Source organism: Sceloporus occidentalis, unplaced genomic scaffold (genome assembly GCF_023333645.1).
Source record: "Sceloporus occidentalis isolate IW3139 unplaced genomic scaffold, rSceOcc1.0.p SCAF_1, whole genome shotgun sequence".
Taxonomy (NCBI): Eukaryota; Metazoa; Chordata; class Lepidosauria; order Squamata; family Phrynosomatidae; genus Sceloporus; species Sceloporus occidentalis.
The window spans coordinates 13,198,555-13,223,620 of record NW_028316981.1 but is presented as its reverse complement, the minus strand read 5'-3'; the positions used below and the strand labels follow the sequence as shown (position 1 = coordinate 13,223,620).

Here is a 25,066-nt window from a genome sequence, read left to right as displayed (position 1 = left end):
CTCCTGGCCTCCCTCCTTTTTTAATGGGGAGGGTTGGGCTGGATGGCCTCTGGGGGTCTCTTCTGAGGCTGGGCTTGCATGGCAGGGGGGCCTGGGCTTGCCTCTGTCTGTGCCTGTGCCTCCACTCCCCTTCCTTCCCCAAAGGACCTTCTGGTTCTGGGCTGCTCCGCCTTCCCTCCCTTTCAGCCACGTCAGCTGGCAACTTCAAGTCCAGCCCCAGCTTTGGCAGGGAGGGAGGCAGGGAGGGAGGGGGCTTGTCTTAGGGGCTGGGCAGAGGGGCCAGGGGGCAGTGCCAGGCCCTCAGATCCCAGGACCCCCTCCTCTTGCCAGCCCCTTGCCTGCCCCCTCCAAGATGGTCTTGCTGACCATGATCAGCCGGGTCCAAGACGGGCTCCTCTTGGCTGCCTCCATGCAAGAAACCGAGCAGGTAAGGCAGGCAGCTCTAACCACTAGGCACTGCTGCCTTTGCTCCCCACACCCACATCTCCTGCTCCTCCTTGCCTTCCTCTGGATTGGCTGGTCCTTGTAGGGTGCCTCCAAGGCATTCTAGACCCAACCTAGAATGGCAAGGTTTGTTCAGAGGGGGGGGGTTGCCTTTGCCTTCCCCTGAGGCTGAGATAGTGTGACTTGGCCAAAGTCACCCAGTGGGTTCATAAGTTGCTGTTGCTGACTGCCTTCAATTCCTTTCTCACCTCTGATGGGATTTTCTTGGCAAGGTTTGTTTTGCCCTTGCCTTCCCTTAAGGCTGAGAGAGTGTGACTTGGCCAAAGTCACCCAGTGGGTTTATATGTTGCTGTTGCTGCGTGCCTTCAAGTCGTTTCTGATTTACGGCGACCCTAAGGCAAACCTGTCATGGGGCTTTCTTGGCAAGGTTTATTTTGCCATTCCTTTCTCTTAAGGCTGAGAGAGTGTGACTTATCCAAGGTTTCATGGCTGAACCAGAGTTCTCCCCCCCCCCCAACGTTCTGCTGTGTCCACTTGCTTCGTCTTGAAGGAGGGGTTGCTCTCTTCCAGCTTTTTGATGGTGAGCCATGTTTCCAATAACAGAGCAGAAGTGGGGAAAATGTGGCCCTCCAAATCTTTTGGAGAGTAATGCAAAGAGTCTGTTTTCTCGTCAGCCAAAGCAACAGGAAGAAGGCCAAATGTTCCCCAATCTCTGACAGTGAACTTCCATGTTCAGTGCTAATAGGTGCTAAGTTTGGAAAAGAGTTCAGAGACATAGGGTGCCTCAACACCAGGGGTAGGCAACCTTTTTGAGCTGGGGGCCGGGTTGCTGTCCCTCAGACAACTGGGGGGCCTAAGCCAAAAAATAAATAATTACATAATTGTTTTTTTAAAAAATTAAATAAATAAATAAACCGGGACAAATGTAGGACAAAAATATCAAATGGAGGACACTTTTTTTTAAAATGGAGGGCACACAAATTTGCTGATTAAAAAAAAATGTTAATATAAATGCATGTTTCAGAGGCTTCTATAGACAATTGCCCCCCTTGCCCGCTGCTTACCCCCCTTGCCTGCCGCTTGCCCCCCCCTTGCCCGCCTCCTCCTGATAGGCCAAAGGCCCCACACCCTCACGCGAGAGGCCAAAGGCTCCGGCGGCAATCGGCAGCAGGACCGGGCTGGGGCCGGTCCCCAGGCCTTGCCGGGCTGCATCTGGGCCGCAGGTTGCCTTTCACTGCCATGGCTCCATCCCACAGAATCCTGGGTTGTGTGGTTTTGTGCCGCAGCTGCCGCCTTGAAGTTGGAAGTGGGGAGCTGGCAGGGGAGCCCAAAGAACGCACACCTGGTGGCCGTAGCTTGCCACAGTCTCTGCTGCTGCCCTATGTCAGTTTATATATAGAGACTCCAAAATCTGCGAATGTCAGTGAAGTGAAATTTTTGGATTTTAGCGATTTTGCATTTTTGCATCAAGGTTGCTCAGCCTGGTCTTGTCTTCTGACCCAACTCCACAACCTGGCCTTAACAGCCAGCAGCCACACCAAGTGAGGGAGATCCATTCTTAGATGTTTGTGAGTTTTTCAGACTATGTGGCCATGTTCTAGAAGATGCTGGTGAAACATCAGGAATAAATTCTTCTAAAACATGGCTACGTAGCCCGAAAAACCTACAAAAATCTATATATGCCAGCCATGAAAACCTTCCACTTCACACTGGAGATCCATTCTGCTGGCAGTCAGGGAGCATGAGGATGACATTTCCAGCCTCCTTCCTACCAGCAAAGTATAGTGCAACAAGTAATCAAAGTGGTGGTCCTGCTGCTAATTGTCACACCACGGCTCACTTGTTGTTGCTGTTGTGTGCCTTCAAGTTATTTCCGACTTATAACGATCTTAAGGCAACCCTATCATAGGGTTTTCTTGGAAGGTTTCATGAGAACGGGTTTGCCACTGCCATCTTCTGAGGCTGAGAGAGTGTGACTGGCCCATAGTCACCCAGTGGGGTTCATGGCTGAGCTGTGATTCAAACCCTGGTCTTCCAGGGTCCTAGTCCAACACTGAAACCATTACACCACACTGGAGGCTGGCTGGTAAATGTTATCCTGCTCTGATCACCAGGAGAACCAACCTCCATTGGTTGGTGTGGCAGCTGGCTTTTAGGGTAGGTTTGGCAGGAGCGTTTGCGATCATAGCAATAGTGCCATGATTGTAAACCTGAATACCAAATAGTTACGAATGTGTATGTTTAGTGTGCGCATTTGTTACTGTTGGACAGGATGCATGCCTCCATTTCTTTTCATTACATACTTATGAGCTAAAGGGTGGTCATATTGAATTGTTGTTGTTGCATGCCTTCAAGTCTTTTCTGACTTATGACGACCTTAAGGCCATATCAAAGGGCTCCATGGCCAAGCAGGGATTTGAATCCTGGTCTCCAGAGTTGTACTCCAACGTTTAGACAGTGTATAGTGTAGTGTAGTGTAGTGGTTTTGCTGCTATATTCCTCCAAGTCATTTTTGACTTATAGTGACCCTAAAGCAAACCTATCATGGGAGTTTATCACATTGGGGCTAATTTCAGCATTAAAGAGAGATTAAAACCCATTTAAAGCATCCAGCAAATAAAGCAAAAATGGCAAGTAAATGCGCAAATGATTATCATATGCAATTGCGCAAATAAAGCGGTATCAGAAATGCATTGTCACTGAAATCCTGAAAGTAAAAAGATGCACATTAATGCTTTTTTGTGACCACTTTAATGGCAGGTTTTGTGTGACATTAACTGAAATCATTTCGCATAATTACGCGATTTTCCCAGGATATTAATGGCATAAATTTCTGATCTCCTTTGTGTGATAAACTCCATGGGCTTTTCATGGCAAGATTTGTTCAGAGGGGGTTTGCCATTGCCTTCCCATGCTTAAACCACTACACCACACTGGCTCTGAGATCTCCAGGGTCATTGTCTAACATTCAAACCATTCCACTATGCTGGCATTGTGCCTAAGTATAAAACAGAGTTCTTTCCTCCACAGTCAAACCGGAACTTCCAGGAATATCATAACCAAGCCAAGCAACTGTTCCGGAAACTTGGGGACCATTCACCAAGCCGGTGTTCTTTGCAAGCTGGACCAATGACTTTCCAGTAAGTGCCTGAAAATATGTGTTGGAATGTTAATTACTGTCCAGAAAGTGCTGTTTTCTGTGCAAAACCACTGTGTGAATTTGTTGCAGAATAAGACTCTTGAACTGCGAAAATTCTCACCAGTCGAGAATTCTTCTTGTCATGGTTTCTTGACACCTGAAAAACATTTTTGAGAATGTAAAAAAAAATAATGTTTAATTTGTTTTTCTGTCCCTAAAATTAATGTATTGGTTTGTGGTGAAGGTACCAAGGAATTAACTTTTCCAGTACTGCCTCCATTGCTATTTTAGCTAATTTTTATTTTTTTCTTTTAATTAGTATTTTCTATTGTTGTTTCTTTTATATTGTTATTGTTTTTAGTTTATTACTTTTTATGATTGGGAGGGGGGTTGGGGTAGGTGATTAATTAGCAATGTGAATTGTAATTGTATTATCCTGTTTGTTGTAATCCGCCTCAGTCCTCAGGGAGAGGTGGGCTATAAATAAGATAAATAAAATATATTATTACTCAGTCACAAACACCCTGGTCTGCAGAATGTCCTCTCAAGAAACATCTGCCTGGCATCCTCACAGGTTGCATTTAGATATCTATACCCTCCAACATTTCACAGAGGAAAACTGGGATGTGTATGTCCAAGCAACATCGAAGTGTGGCAGGCAAAAGTTAGTGTGGAAAACAGATAAGCTAGGACACAAATCGCTTTGAGTTCCAACTTTGGGGGAAAGCAGAATATAAATAAATATGATATACATAGGTAGGTAGGTAGATGATAGACAGACAGACAGGGGAAGCCACAGCAGTTTGCTCTTGACTGAGTCTACTGAGAAAGGCAAAATTCTGCCCCTTATATTCCTCTCCCTTCTGCTGAGTTAACTGAATCCAAATTACTTTTGCATTTTTAGTTCAATTTGCAGCAATAAAAATAAGCAAAGGACAAAGGGGGAATGTGGGAAAAGGAGAAAGGAATTGGTGCATTTAAAAAGCATCTGAAAAAGTAGGATAACAGAGGATTAATTGGGAGTTTCCCTGTCATATCAGAACAGTTGGAGGGTATGGTTACTAGGCCAAGAACGACTTCTTCTGGTAGCCACTTAATCTTTGACTTTTGCTCACGGATTTTATTATGGTCTCTTAATATCATTTTAAATAATAGCCTTGTTAGGTTATCAACACTTCCTAAGTTTGGATCTCCAAACATTTCGCCATCCAGAGCCAGCACAGACAGTCTTCAGGGATGATGGTAGCTGTAGATTAAGAACATTTGGGGACTCCAGCTTCTGCAAATCTACTCTAGAAACACAATTTCCCCTTAGAATGCAAGAGATCATGGCCTTGAATCTTGAACAAGTCCTCTTTTGCTTGCTTCAGCTTCAGGAATTTTGGAAAGGAAATGTATTTTTCAGCACTGTATGACATCTGTAATGTCCTAGGCTCAATCTCAGGCTTTTCTAGATCTTAAAAAGTGATATCAGAGGACAAGGTTGAGATCAACACTTCCCTGAGAGCATGGAGAGCTGTGGCCGATTGGACTGAACAGTACTGAGTGACATGGACTTTTATCTGGAATTCCAAAATCTGAAATAGCCCACCATCCAAAATTGTCAACATGGGATGGTGGAGATATTAACCATCCTTTCTGATGCTTCAGAAACTTTGTTTCATGTGCAAAATATGTATAAAATTACCTTTAGGCTATGTGTATAAGATGTATATGAAACATAAATGAATTTCATGTTTAGATTTGGGTCCCATCGCCCAAGCTATCTCATCGTGTATATACAAATATTCCAAAATCCAAAACACTTCTGTCCCAAACATTTTGGATAAGCAAGACTCAGCCTGTAACTTAAGGCACACAAGGCATGTTAATGAAAAGCTTGCTCTGATGTCTAAACTTCTTGTTGTTGTTGTTCTTGTTGTGTGCCTTCAGGTCATTTCCAGCTAATGGCCACTCTAAGGCAACCCTATATGGGGTTTTCTTGGCAACATATGTTCAAGGGAAATTTGCCATTGCCTCCCCCTGAGGCTGAGATTGTGTGACTTTCCCAAGGTCATCAGTGGGTTTCCATGGCCAAGCAGGGATTCAAACCCTGGTCTCCAGAGTCATAGTCCAACACTCAAACCACTATGCCATGCTGATTTCTAAACTAGGCTTCCCAAATTCACCTACGATGAGTAACCAGTGTGATCCAAGTAATCCTTTAGGAGGTTATTTGCTATATTGGGAGGATGCTGATACTTTCATTCTTTCAATCAGGAATGGCTTATGCAGGTATATTTTGGGACGAATTTCCAAGACTTTTCATTCTCGCTGATTCCAGGAAAAAAGTATTTCCGAGGCTCTTCTTTCTTATCTCACCTGTGCTCTGCTCCCCTTCCCCACCAACCTTTTGCAGTTACCTGATCAGCCAAGGCATTTGCTACTTGACACTCTGTGAAGCTGCCTACTCAAAGAAATTGGCCTTCTCCTTCCTGGAGGAGCTGCAAGCTGAATTTTGGGAGCTGTATGGGAAGAAAGTGTCCTCTGTGTCACGGCCATATGCCTTCATTGAGTTTGGTACGTATGTGCAAAAGCAGGGTGGGCAAAGGAGTCACATGTGGTACATACGGTACATATGGCCTCCAGATGTCAAAAGTATTTGGTCCCCAAATGTCCTCAAAGGGACACAGGGGCATTTTGCCATGTTTCTGCAGATGTAACTTTTGCCCCTGCCCCTTTCTTTAATCATGGTGTTCCTGTTCACATAACAATTTGGGTGTTAAAAATTTGCTTAAAATCTGTGAACTGTTAAAGAGCATAGAAACATGACCAGCAGCAGCCTTGTTAACTTAGATCAACACTTCCTAAGTTTGGATCTCCAGATGTTCCAGCATTCAGAGCCAGCATAGACAGTTTTCAAATATGATGGTAGTTGTAGTCTAAGAACATCTGGGGACTCCAGCTTCTGAAAGTCTACTTCAGAAACACGATTTCCCCTTAGAATGCATGAGATCATTCTTTTAAAAAAAGTCTTCTCAGTCTAAAGTGTGTGTGTGTGTGTGTGTGTGTGTGTGTGTGAAACATGGCAAAATGTCCCCCACATGCCTAGAGGGAATTTGGAACCCTGGTGGAACAGTGGTTAAATATGGGTACTGCAAGCAGCAAGTTGTGAATTCGATCCCAGGGCTCCAAGGTTGACTCAGCCTTCCATCCTTTCATAGGCTGGTAAAATGAGTACCCCACTTGTTGGGGGCAATTGGCTTACAGATTATAAAGCATTTAGGAAGTGCTAGTTCACTAATAAACTGTATAGAAATGTACTTACTATTGCTGTTGCTATTGGAGGCATTTTGGGTGGGGATTGCAGTAGTGGAATGTGCTCTTCTGGGGAAGCTTAAAGTGCTAAGGACATTGGGATTGAACAAGGTAGAAGATTATGTCATGTTTTTAAAAGAGAGGCACATACTGTAATAGTATTGGGTTAGAGAAATAAACAATATTGAGACAAAAAACCATTTGTGGTATTATATTGCATAATACTGCAGAATTTGATTTAATTATTTTTTAAGGGAAGGAAAAGGAAACTACAGTGGTCTCTTCACATTTTCTAGGGTTAGGGGTGAAGGACTGCTCATGAATGTGGAAAACCCACAAATAAAAAAGAACTATTCTTTTTAACTACGATAACACTTCTCTAGGAATTTCTTTGTCCTCCAGTGAAACTCTGTGGTCAATATCTGACAGAATTTAACCACAGATTCATGCTGGAGGACCTACAAATGCCTAGACAAGTGTTTTCTCTAGGAACATCTAGAGTCCTCCAGCACAGCTTTATGGTCAACATCTGGCAGAGTTGACCTGGAGGACCTAGCTATTCCTAGAGAGAACATATTACTCAAAACCACAAATAATCAAACCCACAAAAGTCAAAGCTGCAAATGTGGAGGGCTTATTGTATAATGGAGAAAGAAAGGAAATGATCTGGTGGGATAAGTGGGGGTTATGATTTCAGAACGCCAAAGGTGAACGGGGTAAAAAGAAGTGAGAGAAACTATTCATAAGATATTCCACATTATAGATACTGGATACTAAAATATCTGTCGTAGCTATTGGAGGGCGATGGGGGGGGGGAAGAGGATTGAAATGATTGTGGTGACAAAATGGAATTATTTAGTTATGATTTATTATCCATCATTAAAGGAGTGGGGAAGCTAATGTGCCCCCCCAGCCCCCCTCAGTTGCTCACCCTGTGTTACTGTTAAAGGAGAGGCTACTTTTCTAACCCAGCCTTACCAGTATTCTAGATCCCATTGTCGAATCTGTGCGGGGGCAACACACACTCCTTTATTCTGTGGATCTGGGCTCGCAGTCTTTTCACCATATGGATAAAAAGAGCTCTTTCTCTCCCTGTTGTGCAAATGGAGCTCAGTTATGTAGATTTAGGATGCACAAAGGAAAGACCTGGTTCACACAACTGTTAGTTAATACAGTCAGCCCTCTGTATCCATGGATTCTGCATCCACAGATGCAAGCGACTGTGGTTTTAAAAGATTCACACGCCCACACAAAATCCCAAAAGCAAACTTTGATTTTGCTGTTTTATATAAGGGACGCCATTCCACTATGCCACTGTATATAACGGGGCTTGAGCATCCACGGATTTTGGTATCCACAGGGTGTCCTGGAACAAAACTCCAGCGTATACCAAAGAACCACTGAATGTGGGATCTACTGAAATGAGTCAAAGGAGATTAGCTAAATTGATGGAGGAGGAGGCAAAGCTTGAAAAGCTATGTTTAAAGAGTAGTTTGTCCTTATAACTCATTACACTGATAGGAAAGGAGTTCATTGTTTTTACTCAATGCAGTGGTTTCAAATAGTGGTTCGTACTATTAGATTACTCAGTATTTTTAATTGTTGTTGTGTGCCTTCAAGTTGTTTCCAACTTATGGCGACCCTATCATGGGGTTTTCTTGACAAGATTTGTTCAGAGGATGTTTGCCGTTGCCTTCCCCTGAGGCTGAGAGAGTGTGACTTCCCCAAGATCATCCAGTGGATTCATGGCCAAGCTGGGAATTGAACCCTAGCCTCTCTCTGGTCTTCCTGGGATCTCCAAATATACACCTTTTCCCATGACACCTTTGTACACTTTCCCCCTCAGTTTAAAAAGTTTGAAGTACCTCTCGAAGGGCTTTTGAAATGCTTTAAGCTACAATAGGGAAATATTTTTGGAGCCATCCTTTGTTCCTACACATCATCAGAATGTGGCCCCCAAGAACCCCTCTGAAATTGAATCAGGCCATTACACTGAAATTGGACCAATTGAATTGGCCCCTTGGGCTCACTGCTATAGTTCAGCAGTTCCCAGTATTTCAGCTCCCATCATTCCCAACTGTTGGCAAAGTTGACTTGGGCTTCTGGGAGCTGAAGTCCAAAACAATTGGAGGACCAAAGGTTTGGAACCACTGCTGTAGTTGATAAGGAAAACTGAGTCAGTGTGGTGTACTGGTTTAGCACTGGACTATGACCCTGGAGGCCAGAGTTCAAATCACCGCTCCACCATGGAACCTTTCTGGTGACCTTGGGGAAGTCTCAGCCTCAGAAGATGTCAATGGCACTACCAGCCCTGAAGAAACACACAAGGAAACCCCTAGGATGGGTTTGCCTTAGGGTCTCCATAAGTCGGAACTGGAAGGCACACAACAACAACTCAAGCAGTGCTTTGAGTATTGGATTGGGACTCTAGAAACCGGGGTTAGGACTCTGTTCCACCATGGAAATCTCCTGGGTGATTTTGGGCAAGCCACACTCTTTCAGCCTCAGAGGATGGCAATGGCAAACCCCCTCTAAATAAATATGCCTAGAAAACGGTAGGATAGGTTCACCTTAGGGCCATCATAAGTCAGAAACAACTTGAAGGCACGCAACAACAACAACAGCAATGACTAACTTGGGAAATCATCCTTTTTAGACATTTATATCCAGAAGCTGAAGAAATCCTATCTGGATACCTGGTCGAAGCGTCACCTGAGCAGCATCAACTTGGAGCTACAGGATGTTCAGAAAATCATGGTCACCAACATTGAAGAGGTGCTTCAGCGTGGAGAGGCCTTATCAGGTACAGGGAGAGGAGCTGTGAAGGGAATGAACTGGGTTGTCCATGCACAGTGTGTTGCCAGGTTTGATGGGAGGGCCAGCCTTAGGCATACTGTTGCCTGAGGCAGAAGAGTCAAAGACATAGTACCCAGATCCTTGGGCACCCGAGGTAGAAAAACCTGTAAGTACCATCCATCTAGTCCTATCTCTGGTTGCTCTCACACTGAAGAAATAAAGCCATTTGACACCACTTTAACTGCCATGGCCCATTGCTATGGAATTCTGGGATTTGTAATTTGGCGGGCACCAGAGCTCTCTGATGGGGAAATTATAAACCTCAGAATTCTTATGGAAGGACCAAACAAACCCACCAAACCCTTACAGAAAGTGACTTTTTAAAAAAATGTCAGAGACACACAGGATGCCATTTCTCATCAAGGACAACAAGAATTGTGAAGATTGATGAATCACATTTATAACCCTATGGGTTATAAATTAACGCTTCACCACAGACCACAAAATGTGTTGAATCCAGCTTAGGTTTCTGGTACAATGACCTAAATCAGGAGTGGGAATTTGTGGCCCTCCCAGTGTTAGACTGCAGCCTCCAGTATTCCCAGCCAGTATAGCTAATGATGAGGAATGCTGGGAGGTCCAGTGTAACTACACTTACAGAGTTGCATGCTTTACACCCTTGGCCTAAACCTTGTTGCTAGTTCCAACTAAAGTAGATGTAATGAATAACTATTAAGATAGGATAACATTTACACAACATTAGTTGATTACTGTTGTTGGAACAAACAAGAACATTCAGTAGGCTTCCATATATTAAATAATAAAACAGTGAAAAAAACAACAAGTGGGATTCAGTGTATTCAAAGTTGTGACCCTTTCACATTACATGGTCACTACGATTCCACCATACTTGCTATGGCAGCATCCTGTGGAAACTTGAGATTTGTAGTTTGGAGTGGCACTAGAGCTTTCCAGCTGGGAATTCTAAATGTCCCTCCCTAAAATGCAAATCCCAGAATTGGGACCATGGAATTTCAGGTGGAATTCATAGTGTTGTGTGAAAGGGCTTTTGGATAATGAAGCCAAGGCAGAACTGTACATGAATCCTGCATTTATTTAGTTTTATTTATTTTTTATTTTATTCCATTTTATATTATATTTTATTATTTATTTCTGTGGTTCTTGTTGAAGATTTTGAGATTGTTTCGGTTTGCATTGTGCCAGGGGAATGGTGTGCCAATGCACATTTAGCTTGGAGAAGGAAAGATGAAGGGGGAGAGACTTGATAATTGCAGAGTTCTCATACCGAATGAGCTGTCATGGTGAAGATGGAGTAGACTGGTTCTCTCTTGCTCCCAAGAGTGGGACTGGAACCGAGAGGTGGAAATTACAAGGAAAGAGATAAGAGTTGTTTGACAGCAGAACAGGCTGCCTGTCTCAGGTTTTGATATGATCTACTTTCGTGGAGGTATTTAGGCAGGAGATGGACAACCATCTGTCAGGGATGCAATTGCATCCTGCACGGAGGGTCCTGAACTGAGCAGATGAACTTCATAATGTATGTGGTGTCATTCTTAAACAGTTTTGGGTTGGGACATTGGAAATCCAGGTTCAAGTAGAACCTGAACCATGAAACACTCAGCATGAATTTGGGTTAGCCAATCTGTCTCAGCCTGACCTACCTCACAGCATTGTTGTGAGATTTAAATGAGAAAGGAAAAGAGCAGTGTGTGTTGCTTTTGAGATCACTGCAGGAAAAGTGAGATACACAGTCCACCCTTCTTATCCACAGATTTTTAATCCATAGATTCAAGCATCCATGGCTTGAAAATATTAAAAATATTCCAATAGGCAAACCTTGATTTTGCCATTTTATGTAAGGACACAGTTTTACTCTGCCATTGTATATAATGGGACTTGAGCATCCATGGAGTTTGGTATCCATGGGAGCCCTGGAACCAAATCCAGGCAGATACTACAGGCCCACTGTACTTGTAACTAAGGCCTTTTTCATGCTATGCACTAATTTTGTTGTTATTGTTGTGTGCCTTCAAGTCATATTCAACTTATGGTGACCCTAAAACGAACCTATCATGGACTTTTCGTGGCAAGATTGTCCAGAAGAAGTTTGCTATTGCCTTCCTCTGAGGCTGAGAGTGTGTGACTTGCCCAGGGTCACCCAGTGGGTTTCATGGCCAAGCTGGAAATTGAACCTTGGTCTCCAGAGTCATAGTCCAACTCTCAAACCCTTAGACTACACTGGTACCACTTTAACTGCCATGGCAGCACCCTAAGGAATCCTAGGATTTCTACTTTGGGGAGGCAGTAGAGCTCTCAATCTTCATCAGACTATAAATTTTATAGATACAGATGTAGGATTAAATCATGGCAGTTAGTGGCATCAAAGTGGTATTATTGATTAGCATGAAAGAGACCTAGCTATCAAATTTAAAGGAATAATATTATGAAATATCAGGCTTCTCATTAACTTTGGGGTTGGAGTTGAGGCAGGGAGGATTTGAATGTTTGAAGGCAGCTTGGATTTTGATCTGTTCACCAGTACCTGGCTGAGTTGTTGTTGTGTGTCTTCAAGTCATTTCCGACTTATGGTGACCCTATCATGGGGTCTTGACCAGATTTGTTCAAAGGAGGTTTGCCCTTGTCTTCCCCTGAAGCTGAGAGAATGTGAGTTGCCCAAGGTCACCCAGTGGGTTTCATGGGAATTAAACCTTGGCCACTCCAACTACTATGCCATGCTTTTTCTCAGCTGGCTGACGACCACTAGAAATGTCACACTCAAAATCATGGTGTTTTAAAGGCTTTGGAGATCCATTAATCAAACCCCTCTTCTTTTCCTCTCTCCTCAGCTCTTGATTCCAAAGCCAGCAGTTTGTCGACTCTCTCCAAGAAATATCGCCAGGATGCCAAACTCCTCAACAGCCGCTCTGCTTATGCCAAAGCTGCAGCCACCAGCTTGATCTTTGTGGTACTGATGCTCTACATACGTTTTTGGTGGCTGGTGTGACTGCAAAGGCCATGCCTTCTTTCTTCTCTCTCACTCCATCTATTCAGTCCTTTCTCACATGAGAAATGTTCTCATCCCTTCACTACATCTCTGCCAAGACAAAACTGAAACCGGTAGCAAACACCATCAGCTTTGGGAGAGAACTGCTAAAGATATTATTTTTTGAAACGGTGACTCCTTTTGCCACTTTGTGGCCAAAACTGGAATGACAATCATTAGAGATTCAGTAAAACAACTGATATTTTTATGGATTTTTTTTAAAGTGTGGTTTTTAATGTATAAAAAAATATTTTTATTAAATTAGGGAAGGGGGAGAGGCAAGAGGAACTACTATTAGATCAGAAAGACAACCTTCGTACACAAAAAATCCAATTTTGTGGCACCTTAAAGACTTGCAGTTTTATCTTAAAATAGGTTTCAGCCACAATAAATCTGAGATTCTAAGTTAACACAAGTCTCTGTGTTGATGTAACAGCTTAACATGGCTACCCCTATGAAACAACTTTATGGATCAAAGGGTTAGTTTCCACAGTCCCCTTTTCTTTCTGGCTGGGGCACTATCTTTAATTCAGACATTGTAAATAATCCTGGTAGAATGTGGGTTGAATTTGTGCTTTTCACATGAATTTTGAATGCATCTGATTACGATTTTGCAAAGGCTGCCAAAAACCCCACAAAACCTGGGATCTTGGGGTTTGTTTGTTTTTCAGTTTTCCTGAAAGATTTGCATGGTCACCTGTGTGAGTAACTTATGCAGATAGATCCGGGATAAACTGGGTAAAACTCTGCATGCCTTGAACTTGATTTAAATACATCTGCAACATCATCTCCATCTTTATTTGCAGTGCTGACATATGTGGGCAACAGAACTCGCACAAATGTGCATGGATGTTGTTCTGATAAAATATAGTGTGAACCACAAACCAGGAATGCATGAGATTATTTACATAGTCACCTTGCAAAACAAAAGGTGTATGTAATGAGAAAAAAAATCAACAGGTATAGCTGCTGTAATTGTATCACCACATTGGAACAATCTACACCTGGAGAATTCATCTGTCTCACAATTGCTAAAGGCTTTGCTGTGGGGAAGCTGGCAATCCCAATTACAGGTTTGGGGATTTGATAACTGAAAAGTAGGGAGCTGTTTTGGATTTCTACAGTTGTTTGCATCAGCCATGTTGGTGGTGCTTCTCGGAGTTGAAGGCTAAAGTTCTCATTTAGAAGACCAAAGTCCTCCTATCACTGTTTGAACTGCTAAGTGAATGAAGCTAACTAACCACACTTATTTACTACGTATGCTGGCCTGACCAGTTTGTGATAAGCCTTCAGTTATGGCACTGACCGATGACAGAAAAAGCAAGATGTGGGGGAGGATGTTAAGGCCCTGGCAGGCCATAGTACCTGAATGTACAGTCAGCCCTCCATATCCACAGATATTTTTATCCATGGATTCAATCACCCATGGTTTGAAAATATTCCAAGATATATATATCCCACCAAGCAAACCTTGATTTTGCTATTTACACAAGAGGCACCATTTCATAATGCCATTATGCTTAATGGGACTTAAGTATCCATGGATTTTGGTATCCATGGGGGGTCCTGGAATGAAACCAGGAGATACCAAGGGCCTACTATATATCACCTGGCAGCCTGTATTGTAGTTACAGATTCATAACCTATAACTACTGCATATTCAGTAATACAATGTATTCAATGTAAATGTTCCCCACAAACCTATCCTAGTAACTACAGTGGGCTCTTCTGTATCCATTGAGGTTTGGTTCCAGGACCCCCTATGAATACCATAATTGGTGGATTCTCATCCCATTAAACGCAAGGAGATTATCAGACAGGGGACAAAATTTCCTTGTCCCATCCTTTTCCCATTATTATAGCACAATCACGAGAAGATTTTAATACGACGTCATGCTTACCCAGACATTATACCACCTGGAAAGTGAAACTGACTTGCTATCGTTCCCAGATCCCGTCATTGCCCCTTTATTGAAATGCCATTGCCTGGCATTTTGCATTAATGGGAGTTTCTGTTAATGCAATGCCGCTTCAATGATGGGATAATAGTGCTGCAATCTGAAAACTTTCTGCGTGACTGCAGTCAAAGATGGGTTAAGGATGGGGTAGCAATCCCGTCCTTATCCTATCCCCGTGTGATAATTTCCATAGTAAAATGGGGTCCCTTATATAAAATGGCAAAATCAAGGTTTGCTTTTTGTAATTTATATATTTTTAAAAATATTTTCAAGCTGTGGATGCTTGAATCCATGGATAAAGAATCTGTGGATATGATGGGCTGATTAGTCACTGCATCGAGTTCAGGTAGTGATCAGGTGCAGGAGGATGTTTCCAACTCCCTCCCGCCAGTGAATGAGATTACAACAATCAGAAGCAGGGCCCCTGTTGCAATTCCTCATCTCAGCATGTTAAGATGGTTTGGTGGTTTGAGCCAGGGGTTTGGGCCAGGAGGCTGCTGGTTGTTAAGATAGGTTTGGGGATTTGGACCAGGTTGTTAAGGTAGATTTGCTGGTCCTGGCCAACCCCCCCCCCCCTCCGCAAACCTTTTAGTATTTCTATTCCAACTGACAGAAAAACAAAGTAGTGACAAATTGTAATAATATGTGTATTAGTAAATTACACATTGGAAAAGTTGGGTGAAGAGTTTTTCAAACTTACTGGTTTTTAGCTCATCCACCCTTTTCCTATAGAAAAACCTGATGAAGGTCACTCTGTGTACTTTGGGCTATGTGGAACATTATCACTGCTGACTGCCTCCCCTTGCTGTGTGACATCATCATGTATGATGTCAAAAATGTTCTTGGGCAGCCTCCAATATCACACCAAGAACGTCACCATCCTTCCACGCAGATGTCAGAACCACAGGTGTCAGAACCACTCCAGGAGCTGCAACACAACAAAGTGCCTGCACTCATGGTGCCTTCCTGTGGCATCATCATTCCTGGCCTGACATTGCTGGGGAGGGCACTTCACAGTGGCTCAACCTAATGCCACTGGACCCCCATGCTCTCGGCTGTTCATTCCACACCCAGAAGGGGCAGAGTCACTCAGCAAGTGGCCCAGTGGCATCTTCTGGTGAACTTCTTGGCAGCCTGGGAGAAGGCAGCTCCTTGGAAAGGCCTTCGTTCTCAGGCACAGGAGTTAGTCGCAGGTGGCCAGTTTGCCCTGGTAACCTGTGTAGGTTGGCCATGGCCCGGTGGGCCTTTGGCCGTGGTCTATGTGGTGAGAGCTGCCCAGTCCCACAAGAGGGAGAAGGGTGGTCCAAGAGGGATAGGATGTCATGGTGGAGGCGCTCCCGTGCCACGTCCTTTGGAAGGCGTCCCAGGTGGTCCTGGATGTTCTGTGTGGCTCCATGTTGGAGGAGAAGGCAGGCTACTTTGTAGCTCCCCTCTTGGGCAGCCAGGAACAGAGGGGTCTGGGCCTGTAAGAACAGAAAGAAATAGAGAAAATGTATGGGTCCTGTGATTTATTCATCATTTCCATATATACAAATGGCAGCTGGGGGCTCCCATGTCAGGGGCTGTAAATACGACTCCAGGCGTTAAAAGAGCTCCCTGAGATACAGAGAATTCAAACAAAATCCAGAGCCCTGTCTTCACTTGCCAGAATAATCTGGGCTGCCTTTGGAGTATTCTTGCCCCTAATTCACCCAAATCCCACCTTGCCTACTCTCTTTTGTTGCCAGTTTTCAACTCTTGCAGTAAACCATTGGCATCTGCCTTCCCACATGATTTCTGCTAATTGCCCGGCACCACCATGGAGATCAGAACGCGGTACCCAGCCATGTTATCAATGCTGGGCATTTCATCAGACATCAGAGTAACTTGTGCCCACTGAGGCAATGCTGGGTGGCTTGCAAGGGACAGTGAGTTAAGGTAGCCACCATCATCACTGTGAAGAGAGCTGAAAACCTGAAGCAAAAAGCGAGTTGAGGGAGAAAGCCCAAAATTGGGCACAAGTGTCATAAATTACCACTCTGCCACTTCTCATAACAACAATCCTTTCACATAGGTCAGGCAAGGCAAATGTCACACACACTTGGCTAAAGGGTTACTGGCCACAGAGTGACTGGTTGGAAGTTAATCGTGATCTGTCATCCAGGTTGATATCAGTGATTCTGCTGTCTGAGACAGATAGATATTTCTTCTGAGATTAGATAGATAGATAGATAGATAGATAGATAGATAGATAGATAGATATTTCTTCCTTCCATGAACATAAATTGGCTGTTGAATTTTAAGATAATGCTGGCAATGGGAGAGCGTCCTCCACCACATGTGAGGGGCATAGGCTAGTCTAAGACAAGTCAGGGGCAGGGTAAGGTGACAAATAGTCTGACTTGGTATAAAGTAGCTTCCCCTGTGTTCCAGTTTCTTACATTCTTTTTCATGCAAATAAATAAATGCTCGTTTTGATAACTTTACTGGCCTATGTTGGGGTATAATCCTCCAGCTCTACATTAACCTTTTCAAGCCAAAACCAGCAATCATAAGACATTACCCGATTGTCCTGGGCATCCTTGTCAGCTCCATTTTTCAACAGGACGAGGGTGGCACGGACATTATTCACGGCTGCAGCCCAGTGGAGGGCACTCTTTCCTGCCAGACATGGAAAATTCCAGGGATGGTGAGAAGATCACATAATTTTGAGTCCTGGGCATTAGCTGCATTATGGTAAACAGGTGTATTTCCTAAGCCCCTACAGTGGGAACAGGTATCTCTGGCTCAGAGAGGGATAGAATCTGGCGCATGTAAAAACTAGCTGTAGGCTAGTGAGGTGATAGTAAGAAATCTAGTCCCCCAAAGCAACCTTACTAAGATCTGAGCTACAGGAATGTAGATTTTGGATGAACATAAGGGGAAATAAAGATAAGTTCTAATCCTCCCTCCTCAACTGTCATCTTGGCCTCAGAGGGAGCCATCAGGCAGACCAGCAACATCAGGGACTGCCTGAAGGAAGAGGCCCCTCCCTCCTCAACTGTCATCTCGGCCTCAGAGGGAGCCATCAGGCAGACCCAGCAACATCAGGGACTGCCTGAAGGAAGAGGCCCCTCCCTCCTCAACTGTCATCTCGGCCTCAGAGGGAGCCATCAGGCAGACCCAGCAACATCAGGGACTGTCTGAAGGAAGAGGCCCCTCCCTCCTCAACTGTCATCTCGGCCTCAGAGGGAGCCATCAGGCAGACCCAGCAACATCAGGGACTGTCTGAAGGAAGAGGCCCCTCCCTCCTCAACTGTCATCTCGGCCTCAGAGGGAGCCATCAGGCAGACCCAGCAACATCAGGGACTGTCTGAAGGAAGAGGCCCCTCCCTCCTCAACTGTCATCTCGGCCTCAGAGGGAGCCATCAGGCAGACCAGCAACATCAGGGACTGCCTGAAGGAAGAGGCCCCTCCCTCCTCAACTGTCATCTCGGCCTCAGAGGGAGCCATCAGGCAGACCAGCAACATCAGGGACTGCCTGAAGGAAGAGGCCCCTCCCTCCTCAACTGTCATCTCGGCCTCAGAGGGAGCCATCAGGCAGACCCAGCAACATCAGGGACTGTCTGAAGGAAGAGGCCCCTCCCTCCTCAACTGTCATCTCGGCCTCAGAGGGAGCCATCAGGCAGACCCAGCAACATCAGGGACTGCCTGAAGGAAGAGGCCCCTCCCTCCTCAACTGTCATCTCGGCCTCAGAGGGAGCCATCAGGCAGACCAGCAACATCAGGGACTGCCTGAAGGAAGAGGCCCCTCCCTCCTCAACTGTCATCTCGGCCTCAGAGGGAGCCATCAGGCAGACCCAGCAACATCAGGGACTGCCTGAAGGAAGAGGCCCCTCCCTCCTCAACTGTCATCTCGGCCTCAGAGGGAGCCATCAGGCAGACCCAGCAACATCAGGGACTGTCTGAAGCAGTGTTGCCAATTTCGCGACTTTCACACGAAAACGGTGACTTTTCAGAGCTTTTCGTGTGATTTCCGTGCCCTCCTCTATTTCAGTGCATTTTCGGCGACTTTCAGCTCCAGCCTGAAAGCTGCCTGCAGCATGCAACCAACCCTTTGGATTGTAACAGTTTCAGCCAATCAGAAAGAGGGCTGAAGAAAAAACACACACTCTCTCTCTCTCCAACGACTCCCTTTGAGAGCCAGAAGTTCAGAACGGAGCAAAGAGCAAACCAACCAACTCTGGAATCACACTAACAGTTTTTTCAGCCAATCAGAGAGAGAGGAGGACAGTGATTGATTGCCCCCCCCCTCAGGCATTCAGGCTCCGCTCCAGGCAAAGCGGCTGCTGGAGAGAGAGAGAGGCAGGCATTGGGCAAGCAACCAACCCAGGCACAAAGTGTTGCCCAGGAGGAGTGAGGGATTTGGCTGGCTTAATCCCAATTGCCTTGAATTTCCAAGTAAGCCATAAGTTTTAAGGCACACAATCACAAAGGCAATAGTTGATAATGGTATCATGGGTTGATGTTGGGACTACTGTGTGTGCCTGAGAGTGACATTTGAATTTCTGAATTCCTGAGCTTGGGCAGAGTGCCCCAAGCCTACCTCTCAGGGTTGTTGTTGTACTGTGAGGAGGACCATTTGGGTCGATGGGAGGAAAATCTAGTAGGGAAAAAGTAGAAGAATGGAGGAGAAAAAGAGGTGGAAAGGTGCTTCTGAGCATGGGCAGAGCACCTGGGTAGAATAATCAGGGATGTGTTTATCTCCATCTTCCCTCCCTTCCATGGGCTGCCCTACTAGTTAGTTGTGTGATGTGAATGTGATGTCCCTGAGACTGTGTGTGTGTGTTAGTGATTAAATATGCCTCTGAGCATGGGCAGAGCACCTGGTAAGTTGGCATCCCTGCCCTGTCTTCCAAGAAGTTTGTTTCATACTGTTTTTACTGCCATGGCCCAGTGCTATGAAATCCTGGGAATTGTAGTTTGTTGTCACACCAGAGTTTGCTGAGAGAGAAGGTTAAATGTCTCAGAAAACTAGAATTCCCAGGATTCCCTAGCACTGAGCCATGGCAATTAAAAGGGTGTCAAACTGGATTTATTTCTGCAGTGCGGTTGCATCCGAACACATTTCTATTTGGCACAAAGCTTCCTGAACCCCCTTCATGTCAAAATAAATATCTTAAAAGGACTGAAAGATTCTTTGTTTGGTTCAATAGTGATTTTCAGAGTTGAAATAAGTTACAATTATTTTTATTCAATTATATTTACGTTTATTTGCAAAACATCCGCCATTTGAACATTATGGGAATTTTCTGGGAATTGTGACTGAAAATTCAGTGTGATGTGAGGGGATTCAGCGGGTTTTGGACAAGCATTTCCGGGAATTATCTCCGAGGCTTGTTGGCAACACTGGTCTGAAGGAAGAGGCCCCTCCCTCCTCAACTGTCATCTCGGCCTCAGAGGGAGCCATCAGGCAGACCCAGCAACATCAGGGACTGTCTGAAGGAAGAGGCCCCTCCCTCCTCAACTGTCATCTCGGCCTCAGAGGGAGCCATCAGGCAGACCCAGCAACATCAGGGACTGTCTGAAGGAAGAGGCCCCTCCCTCCTCAACTGTCATCTCGGCCTCAGAGGGAGCCATCAGGCAGACCCAGCAACATCAGGGACTGTCTGAAGGGAGAGGCCCCTCCCTCCTCAACTGTCATCTCGGCCTCAGAGGGAGCCATCAGGCAGACCCAGCAACATCAGGGACTGTCTGAAGGAAGAGGCCCCTCCCTCCTCAACTGTCATCTCGGCCTCAGAGGGAGCCATCAGGCAGACCCAGCAACATCAGGGACTGTCTGAAGGAAGAGGCCCCTCCCTCCTCAACTGTCATCTCGGCCTCAGAGGGAGCCATCAGGCAGACCCAGCAACATCAGGGACTGTCTGAAGGAAGAGGCCCCTCCCTCCTCAACTGTCATCTCGGCCTCAGAGGGAGCCATCAGGCAGACCCAGCAACATCAGGGACTGTCTGAAGGAAGAGGCCCCTCCCTCCTCAACTGTCATCTCGGCCTCAGAGGGAGCCATCAGGCAGACCCAGCAACATCAGGGACAGCCTGAAGGAAGAGGCCCCTCCCTCCTCAACTGTCATCTCGGCCTCAGAGGGAGCCATCAGGCAGACCCAGCAACATCAGGGACTGTCTGAAGGAAGAGGCCCCTCCCTCCTCAACTGTCATCTCGGCCTCAGAGGGAGCCATCAGGCAGACCCAGCAACATCAGGGACTGTCTGAAGGAAGAGGCCCCTCCCTCCTCAACTGTCATCTCGGCCTCAGAGGGAGCCATCAGGCAGACCCAGCAACATCAGGGACTGTCTGAAGGAAGAGGCCCCTCCCTCCTCAACTGTCATCTCGGCCTCAGAGGGAGCCATCAGGCAGACCCAGCAACATCAGGGACTGTCTGAAGGAAGAGGCCCCTCCCTCCTCAACTGTCATCTCGGCCTCAGAGGGAGCCATCAGGCAGACCCAGCAACATCAGGGACAGCCTGAAGGAAGAGGCCCCTCCCTCCTCAACTGTCATCTCGGCCTCAGAGGGAGCCATCAGGCAGACCAGCAACATCAGGGACTGCCTGAAGGAAGAGGCCCCTCCCTCCTCAACTGTCATCTCGGCCTCAGAGGGAGCCATCAGGCAGGCCCAGCAACATCAGGGACTGTCTGAAGGAAGAGGCCCCTCCCTCCTCAACTGTCATCTTGGCCTCAGAGGGAGCCATCAGGCAGACCCAGCAACATCAGGGACAGCCTGAAGGAAGAGGCCCCTCCCTCCTCAACTGTCATCTCGGCCTCAGAGGGAGCCATCAGGCAGACCCAGCAACATCAGGGACAGCCTGAAGGAAGAGGCCCCTCCCTCCTCAACTGTCATCTCGGCCTCAGAGGGAGCCATCAGGCAGACCAGCAACATCAGGGACTGCCTGAAGGAAGAGGCCCCTCCCTCCTCAACTGTCATCTCGGCCTCAGAGGGAGCCATCAGGCAGGCCCAGCAACATCAGGGACTGTCTGAAGGAAGAGGCCCCTCCCTCCTCAACTGTCATCTCGGCCTCAGAGGGAGCCATCAGGCAGACCCAGCAACATCAGGGACTGTCTGAAGGAAGAGGCCCCTCCCTCCTCAACTGTCATCTCGGCCTCAGAGGGAGCCATCAGGCAGACCCAGCAACATCAGGGACAGCCTGAAGGAAGAGGCCCCTCCCTCCTCAACTGTCATCTCGGCCTCAGAGGGAGCCATCAGGCAGACCAGCAACATCAGGGACTGCCTGAAGGAAGAGGCCCCTCCCTCCTCAACTGTCATCTCGGCCTCAGAGGGAGCCATCAGGCAGACCCAGCAACATCAGGGACTGTCTGAAGGAAGAGGCCCCTCCCTCCTCAACTGTCATCTCGGCCTCAGAGGGAGCCATCAGGCAGACCCAGCAACATCAGGGACAGCCTGAAGGAAGAGGCCCCTCCCTCCTCAACTGTCATCTCGGCCTCAGAGGGAGCCATCAGGCAGACCCAGCAACATCAGGGACTGTCTGAAGGAAGAGGCCCCTCCCTCCTCAACTGTCATCTCGGCCTCAGAGTGAGCCATCAGGCAGACCCAGCAACATCAGGGACTGTCTGAAGGAAGAGGCCCCTCCCTCCTCAACTGTCATCTCGGCCTCAGAGGGAGCCATCAGGCAGACCCAGCAACATCAGGGACTGCCTGAAGGATGAGACTTCTCCCTCCTTTGTCACCTTGTATTTGTATTGCATTAAGATTTTTACTGTACACCGCTATGATCATTGCGGAATAGCGGTCTATAAAATAAACATATTATTATTATTATTATTATTATTATTATTGATCTTCAGAAAGGCCCCATTCCAGTGCTGAGGAGCCCAGTGTCAGGCTGTCCCCATTCAGTGCTGAGGAGCGTCATTTTTATCTGATGGAAAACTTCCATCAGACAAAAATGGCACTCCTCAGCACTGAATGGGGACAGCTTGGCACCAGAATGGGGCCTTTTTAAGGATGCTTTGGTGTGCCATAAAATCTGTTTTTTCTTGGTTGCATGCGCCCATGAGTGTCCTCTTCCTGTTCCCATAACGGGGGGAAAACGGGTGCAATAAGCTTCAAAGTCTCAAGATGTCAGAATTATTGGGACATTATCTCGTGAATAAAGCGGCAAAATCACACCAATTTTTAATCACAGGAAAATCCCATGAATAAAAAAGGCATGATTTTCCAGCTTTACTCATGGTATAATGGCCCGAAAACTGTGACGTCATGAGATGTCATGTGAAAATCATCCCATTACTGCAGGATATTGATGGGATTTAATGTCTATTTAATGATGTGAGGAGGATGCTTGCCTCTCATGTGATAAAGTCCTAAGACAGCATCACTCAGCCTTCCTCCAACAATAACAACTCCTACCTTCTGCTTCCCTGTCTTCTGCATTCCACTTTTGCCCTAAGGCTGCCTAGCCCCAGAATGGCACAGTGTCTATTGCTGAGATGTTAGCCCTGTGATGCTCAGTGTCCTCACCTCGTTTGTCTGTGGCCCTGACATCTGCATGATTAGCCACCAGCTCCTCCGCCATATTTTCAACTGCCAGCCGTGTGGCAAGGATTAGTGGGGTGGAGCCATCATGTGCCGATGCATCCAAATCTGTTTGTCTTTGCCGGAGAAGGATCTGTTGGCGACAAAGGGGTTTTAAAGTTAACAGTGATGTGGACAAGACGTTAGTGGTGGGTTTTATCTACATATTCAAAAAAGCATCTCTTTCCATATGGACTCATCTTCTGGTCAAGATCATTTTCACAGAGTTCAGTTTGTCACCCATTTATATTGATTGTTGTTGTTATTGTGTACCTTCAGGTTGTTTCTAATTTAAGGCAACCCTAAGGCGAACCTATCACAGGGTTTTCTTGGCAAGATTTACCTTCCTCTGAGGCTGAGAGAGTGTGACTTGCTCAAGGCCAAGATCCAGTGGGTTTCCATGGCTGAGTGGGGATTCTGGCCTCCAGAATCATAATCCAATACTCAAACCACATCACCATACTGGCAAATGTAAATTTGCAGAAAGGAGCACAGTCTTCTCAGTAGTGGTCCCAAACTTATGGGACAACTTCACAGGAAGGCTTTTACTCCTGATTTTTAAATGGACATGACATGTTTATTAATGAGGTGAAAGCTGGGGCCAGTGGTCTGCCTTGCTACAAAACAGTTTCCTGAGTTCACATACTTTGAAGTAAACACAGCCATTCATAAGGGGTAGAAACTTCTGCACCCAAAGCCACATCCTCCAGCCCTCCTATGCTCCAGCAGAGCCACAGCATGACCTGAAAAGGGGTGGGAAACTTTGGTTTGTCTAGGGACAAATGCTGTCCTCCCCCTTCACTCCCCCCCCCCCCGAGTTCTGTTATGGGCCACACAGTTTGCCAAAAATTTGCTAGGCAGCAAAGAGATTTCCCCCAGCTCTAGCTGCCACCCAGCCCCATTTGACAATAAAACAAGTGACAAGGGAGCAGACACTTGGCTTTAGAAGAGAATCATGCATCACAAAAGATTCTGGGAAGTGATTCTTGTTTAAAACAATGTATTCTGCCTATCATTTAAAAGAACAACAACAATTCTGTCTCACCACTACACCTTTAAAATTTGGTAAAACATTGCAGAAATCGCAAAAGGTGAGTTGGAGGCAGTGGGGACAAATGAAGTCCCCAGACAATGTGTTTTGTGACCTCTGGACTAATGGTTCTCAAACATTGGTTCTCAAGGTATTTTGGGACTTCAGCTCACAAAAGCTCCAGCCAACTTGGCCAGTGGCCATAGATTCTGGGAGTTGAAGTCCAAAACACTGGAGGACCAAAGTGTGAGGACTTCTGAATTAAACCAGAGACATGATTAAAGATAATGTCTCAATTCTCAGTGCAACTGGAGCCCTTTCACACTAAATAGTTACAGTACTGTTATTTTAGTACTGTGATGGTTGCATACTATGGAATCCTAGTAGTTATGGTTTAGGGAGAGGTTCTTAGAATTCTCAGCTAGAGAGTTCTAGTGTCTCACCAAATTATAACTCTTCCCCCTCCCCGATATCATAGGATGCACCCAAGGTAGGTAAAGTGGAATCATACTACTGTAAGTGTGCAATATGGAAGAGCCCTAGATGTTGGTTGTTGTAGTTTTGTTGGTATATGCCTTCCAGTCGACTCTGACTTATCCCAACTCTATCATAGGGTTTTCCTTGCAAGATTTATTTAGATGCAGTTTGATGAGGCCTGCTTTTTAAGTTGCAAGAGTGTGACTTGCTGGTCACAAAGGTGGTTTTCATACCTGAGCAGGGATTTGAACCCTAGCCTCTTAGAGTGCTAGTCCAACATTCAAACCACCACACCACACTGGCTGTCAGTGTGTGGAC

General features: G+C 45.9%; 2 protein-coding genes across 4 annotated transcripts in view; one reads left to right on the top strand and one right to left on the bottom strand.

Annotated features, from left to right (window-relative positions):
* The first annotated feature begins 231 nt into the window (after nt 1-231).
* Nucleotides 232-13,628, top strand: LOC149320823 (vesicle-trafficking protein SEC22b-like). Of its 2 annotated transcripts, none has more exons than XM_089506291.1 (5): nt 232-427; nt 3,475-3,584; nt 5,982-6,142; nt 9,537-9,683; nt 12,544-13,628. In XM_089506291.1, the coding sequence occupies exons 1-5, from the start codon at nt 353-355 to the stop codon at nt 12,699-12,701; spliced, it is 651 nt and encodes a 216-aa protein (XP_089362417.1). In that variant the 5' UTR covers nt 232-352; the 3' UTR covers nt 12,702-13,628. The 2 variants fall into 2 exon arrangements, with proteins under 2 accessions (XP_089362417.1, XP_089362426.1); XM_089506300.1 differs by lacking the exon at nt 232-427 and adding an exon at nt 932-1,024.
* Nucleotides 13,629-15,331: 1,703 nt separating this feature from the next.
* Nucleotides 15,332-25,066, bottom strand: part of NOTCH4 (notch receptor 4) — a 56,056-nt gene continuing 46,321 nt past the window's right edge. The window contains exons 24-26 of one of the 2 annotated variants that reach the window (XM_089502624.1): nt 23,188-23,335; nt 17,241-17,338; nt 15,332-16,161 (exon numbers count right to left, since the gene is read on the bottom strand). In XM_089502624.1, the coding sequence (XP_089358750.1) occupies nt 15,784-16,161; nt 17,241-17,338; nt 23,188-23,335 (624 nt within the window). In that variant the 3' untranslated portion in view covers nt 15,332-15,783. Of the gene's footprint in view, nt 16,162-17,240; nt 17,339-23,187; nt 23,336-25,066 lie in introns of those variants that run through there. The other variant, XR_016279049.1, reaches the window with a different exon arrangement.